The sequence below is a fragment of the Anarhichas minor genome, unplaced genomic scaffold (genome assembly GCF_050575085.1).
Source record: "Anarhichas minor isolate MPS153535 unplaced genomic scaffold, ASM5057508v1 ptg000041l, whole genome shotgun sequence".
In the NCBI taxonomy this organism is placed as follows: Eukaryota; Metazoa; Chordata; class Actinopteri; order Perciformes; family Anarhichadidae; genus Anarhichas; species Anarhichas minor.
This window is the reverse complement of record NW_027466487.1, coordinates 2,222,900-2,228,467: the sequence shown is the minus strand read 5'-3', so window position 1 is coordinate 2,228,467 and position 5,568 is coordinate 2,222,900. Positions and strand designations below refer to the sequence as shown.

General features: G+C 41.5%; 1 protein-coding gene across 1 annotated transcript; it reads right to left on the bottom strand.

Annotated features, from left to right (window-relative positions):
* Nucleotides 1–2,055: 2,055 nt before the first annotated feature.
* On the bottom strand, nucleotides 2,056–5,136 carry macc1 (MET transcriptional regulator MACC1). The gene is made up of 4 exons (XM_076108841.1): nucleotides 4,932–5,136; nucleotides 2,782–4,829; nucleotides 2,361–2,549; nucleotides 2,056–2,259 (listed from the first exon to the last, which is right to left on the bottom strand). The coding sequence occupies exons 1-4, from the start codon at nucleotides 5,059–5,061 to the stop codon at nucleotides 2,056–2,058; spliced, it is 2,571 nt and encodes an 856-aa protein (XP_075964956.1). The 5' UTR covers nucleotides 5,062–5,136.
* Nucleotides 5,137–5,568: the final 432 nt, after the last annotated feature.

Genomic DNA, 5,568 nt, shown 5'->3' with positions numbered 1-5,568 from the left:
TTAACATCCTTTCACACATTATGCACAGCAATGTGCAATTACAATAACATGAATGACAAGAGGTTACAATTTTTCTCACAAAAATATACAACCTCAAACAGCCAGCAATATTCATAATAATTAACTGCTATCTGCACTCTCTCACTGCTGCTATAAAAAGCCCCCAAAACAAAAGCGGTCACATTTCATTAGTCGCAAAGTTTTTTTGTTTATGTTTTTTTGTTTTTTTAACGCCTCACTGCATCTATGAAATGGGGGCCTAGAAAGGCAGTGTCCATTTTTAAATTGGATGCCTCAAACGTTTTTGTGTCCCCGATTTCGCCGTTGCACTGTCAGTGCTTCACCCTGTTTCTCTTTGTGACAGCAAAAGCTACATCCTTCATAAGAACGATTAGATCGTTTTTCAAGCCATTAGATTTCTAATTCTGTATAGCTCATTTATAACTGTTTCACTAAGTATACAACACATTCATACATATATTTTTATAATACATGTATGTTTATAATAAAAATTGTTTTTTTACAATCTTACACCCATTCTCAACTGGGAGATTGAATCAGCTCCCTCTGTTAACTGATCTGTTTTCTCTACTTGATTTACTTTTACTAGGCTGCAGTCAGTGAGCCAAAGTAAAGTCAGCTCAGCGTTCTGTGCTCTCTGTTTGACAGAGAACCAGCACACAAAGCTCTGAGCTGAAACTAGCCTAAACAAACAGTGTCAGAAAAAGCAAACAGTCTGAGGAAATCCGTCAAACACTTCGGGGAAAAGTCATTTGTTTCTGTGGCGTGATTTAACACAACTCGACTGGAAAAATGACAAATGTCACATAAGTTAAGTATTGAAATATGATTTGAATATAAGTATGTAGTTTGATAGCTCCCTGTCATTTTCGCTATTAGTTGAACCTCTGCATTTATTAGAAAACGGATCAGATAATTTACTGCAGTTGATATTTATTCATATGTCATGCAACACATCTTTATTTCAGTATCAAAGATATCAATCGTTTCTCTGTGAGTGAAGGCACTGCGTACTGTATGTGGCACCACTCTCAACAGTGAGGTTTCCATTTGGCAAAGAAAACATGATCATAAACAAACCCAATGGTTACATCGTCTATCTTATGAAATTATCTGCTTTGTACATATCTAAAACATTTCACTACAGTATAAAAATAACATTTAAGTCATATTTAAGAAACAATAGTTTATGACACTTGTATAGTATATAGTAGCATCTTCATGGTTTGTTTACTGGCATCAGGAAAACGTAACTTTGGTAGAACATTCTAATTTTTAGCACACAAACTCAATTTAATGTCCTGGCAGTGCTGCAACTCTCGAGATTGTTAGTTAGCAACAGTGTTCACATTAGTATTAACTACCTACATTATTTTACAGAAAACTAAAACTCAAAAAATCCCATTGACACAAACTATCACAGGAGCCATAAAGGTGACGTGGATCCTAATACTGTGGATCCTTAAAAAAAAAAAAAACTGAATACAGTAAGTAAGTTAAGTAATGTACTAGAAGTAATCAAATTAGATTCATAAATATTATTTTAAGCTGGTTTTTAGGTAATTCACTTTTGGGTATTGTTAGCCTACTATTAACAGGCAAAGGAATAAAAGATAAAAACACCTGTTGAGATTTTTCATACCCAGGAAAATTGATGTCAGTCGGGAACAACTGATCTCATAAACATTTGACAGAAATAGATCCACCAGAATAACCTTTCATGTTAAGGCTTCATCACATTTGTGTACATAGAGACATAGAGAAAAGTGCCAGAGTACTCTTCATTTTCTTCTCTTCGTAAGATGAAAGGACATTCCTTCATTCAAAAATGTAAGAAAAATATTTCACATTCACCAAGTGAGAGCCAAACATTAAGTGCAAGTACCTGATTGAATTTCAATGAAGTAGCTTCTAATGCCTTGTGTTAAAATAAGCAAAACTATACAACGACAAAAAAAGAACAAAGTAACATCAAAAACAACATCAAAGCCTTATTGCTGTGTAACAAAACCTCTGTTTTTCCCAAGTGCGTGTTTAGGAATTTGGGTATGCAGAGGCTCGAAAGATATCCAGACAGTTCGCTGTGATGAGGGCACCAGTCAACTGCCTCCACTGTCGGGTGGCAGGGTTTTTCATTTTGTCCAGGACCAGGTGCAGATCCTGGATCATGTCCCTGTAGCTGTCCCCATACCGCAGACTCCAGGAGTACAGGAAGTCGTAGGCGGGCTTCCACATTGACTTAAACAGAACAGAAAATACAGGAATCATCACACATCATATTCACTGCAGAAATGCCACGAAATCAGTGTTTACTACTCTTTATGTGCTGTTAAGCTGACCTGGGCACCGACTTCCCTGCTCTTCCCTCGGTGCGGCGCCTCGTAGTCCGCTATCTGAGCACTGGACAGTTTGCCCATCTTCTCCGCGAGCTCCCGCCATCGAGCTCCCAGCTCCACAGCTGTGGACAAAATGACCGTGTTCTGAATCAGCTGGGCCACAAGATTCACCGAGTCCATCTTCAACAGACCCTGTGGTGACAAACACGGAGATAAACGGTCACTAAAACCACGGGAAGCACAGTACATCGGAGCATACGGGCTGTGAAATTGCTACGGCGTGAGTGGTGGGTTGTGTGCATGTGTATTATTTTGTAAATTTGCGGTGTTTTCACAAGATTTGTTATTTTTCTTGTATGTAGTGCACACAAAGATTGCAATTTCTAGTATGAATATTCTATTTATCTCGTTTTTCTCGACTTACCACCATGAGCTCATGCAGAAACCTTTTCCTGCTCTTCTCAGCGTGGCAGTCTTCCTTCAGCGTTTCTAGTACGCAGGCCACTTTATCAGCCTGAGTTTCAGCGTGCCTCCGTGTGATCGTGTCCAGCGACAGCTTGCCGTACCCTAAAGCATCAGCCAAACCTCTCCAGCTGCTTATGTGTTCAGTGACCAGCGTCTGGATGGCGGAGTACATGTAAGTAAGCTTCTTGAAGGGCCGCGTCATGTTGTCCAAGAGGACCTCTGTGGTGATTTCAATGCCGGTGAAGTCGATCACTTGGTCTGCGGTTATGAGCTTGACGTTCTTGCAGTGAACCAGACCGGTCCTGCCTCGGAGGAATCCGATATACCACTCCTTTACTTTGGAGTTACCCACTGACCTGACAGTCTCTCTGGACAGGAGAGCTACAGTGTCCCCCTTGAAATACTCCAGAAGGTAGTGTACGCGTGGCTGACGGAGGACTGACTTTAAGGCCACACCATACCACTGTAGGTTCACCGGTCTGTCTGTGAATTTGGGCAAATCTGGAACACTTTCCTCGGGGATAGGTGAGCTTCTTGTCATTTCGATGCGCTTTTCTGCGCTTATCTGCCTCGGCACTCGCTTCTCTGATCTGGCGGGTGCTGCGGGAGGGGAAGGCACCTGGAAATGTGCAACAATTGCGTCTTTTGATTCTTTCACCTGCAGATCTAATTGAAAAGGAGTCATTTCTGTGTTACTCTCACAAGATAACGCAACTGGCAGATGAAAAACTGTCCCTATTTTGAGCCGACTTTGTCTCACTTCTTTCAGTTCGTCCTCGGGTTTGATTTTGAACATTGAGTCGGTGAGGCTAATACCGACATGCAGGTTGGTCAGGTTGTCTGGTTTGAACCCATGTTTTCCCCAAAGCTGCAGCACAAGTGGAGGTATATTTTTGTTCCCCCTGCAGATCTCTGAAAACGGAAGCCTTGGCGGAACGTCCTCATGACCGCAAACCACTATTACGACCTTGAATGATGGATGGATATACCTGGGGCCATAAACTGCTACCGTGATTTGGCGATCAAGGTAATCCCACACCGATGTAGCAGGAGACTGGATTGCAGAGGCCTCCGCGACTGCAACTACATAAAAATGTGTCTTAAGGTCCTGCAGCTTCATTTGCATCACATTCTTATAGATGTAACAGTCGTTCCCTTTAAGATAAGGTCCCTCTTTTTTGTTGGACACCAGGCCGACCACAGTAGTCATCACCTGACTCAATGGGTCGCTCTTCACCTCTCCGGCCAGTTTCATCTCCAGAGAGATGCACTCCTTTATGTTGATGTTGCTGAGGACCACCTCTAGAAGTGGACTTATGGTTGTCACGTAGTTGTTATTGAGTCCAGGAGGAGGGTCCAGCATTGCTTTCAGTGTAACTTCCTGGACTTCTCCTGGAGGAACATGGCCTTCTGGGACATGGATGCTAATTTCTGAGGATGGCAACTGTACTGAGCCTCCAGTGTGGCCGATCTTGCAGATGACCTGAAAGTCAGTGGCCTGTGTCTGAGCCCAGCCTGGACTCTGGCTCATCAGGTTTAAGTCCAGACACGAGCGGGTTAGCTGCCTGTGGCTCAGCCAGGCCATCTTGTAGGCCTCTCTGTCGTTCTTAAGCCACTCAAAGTCTGGGTTCAGCACCGGCCCAGGCGGTTTGAAGATGTTCTCTTGTTTTGGCACTTTTCTCTCCAGATCATCCAGGATGTCAGAAGCACTTCTGCATCTCCCAGATCTGTCGATGGCTTGGTTTTTGTTTTCCAAAAAGTTCCCCACGTTGCCTTCATCTGAAGATGTGCTAAAGGAGTCATCGTTATTTGTGTCCAAAGGATTTTCATTGATTTGCTTCACATTAAAAGAGCTAGAAATGTGTTTGACTGTGCTGCTGTCTACAATGTCATCCAAGAAAGGATTCGATCGAGACAGTTTGTTCCAAAAGGGATTTTTCGACTGAGACGAATGTGCGTCTTCTGGGTTTGAAAGGGGCCACTGAGAGTTCTGTGCCACATACACACCTGTGAAAATATTAGGAGTTTGGTTAGGACGTTGATTAACATTATCTTAAGGTTTTCAAATTCAGAACACCGGCTGTCTCTGCTTCAAAGTGATCATTTTACCATTCCTGGTGTCACTGGTGGAGACTTTGTCATCCAGATCAATCAGTGTCCCCTCAGATTTACTCCGCATGAGACTCCCAACACGACGGAAGGACCTTGCTCTTCCAGCTGCCATATCATCTGTAAACATAAAAACTTTACTGTTTTAATTTCTAAATGAACTTGCAGCTTTTACTATTAAACAACTTTACTTTATTTCTTGAAGATGCATCCTGGATTTTTTTTTTCTCCGTTTATTTATCAACTTGTGCCTACACATGTAGACAGTTTGGATTTACTAGCAAATACTACGGCAACAGCTGTCATTGGTTTACAAAACATAAATGAGTAATGGGACCGCATGGGAAAAAAATGTGTATATATAATTTATATATATTTTTTTAAAGTAATAACTAAATTAAATATACAGAAGAAGAAAAAGGAGACGGTGAAAAGAAGAGAGGAAATAAAAATAAATAAGCTGTGCGATCTATTTCGGTTTAGATAGATTTCATGCTACTTTGCAGGATGGGTTTGTTTTACCGTTAATGCTTTCTGTGGTTTTTGATATACTGATGTCACCTGAATTAATTTAACCCTTCTTGGGCTCAATCAATTAGTCAATTAATTGGTAATAAAATAAATCGCCAACAATATT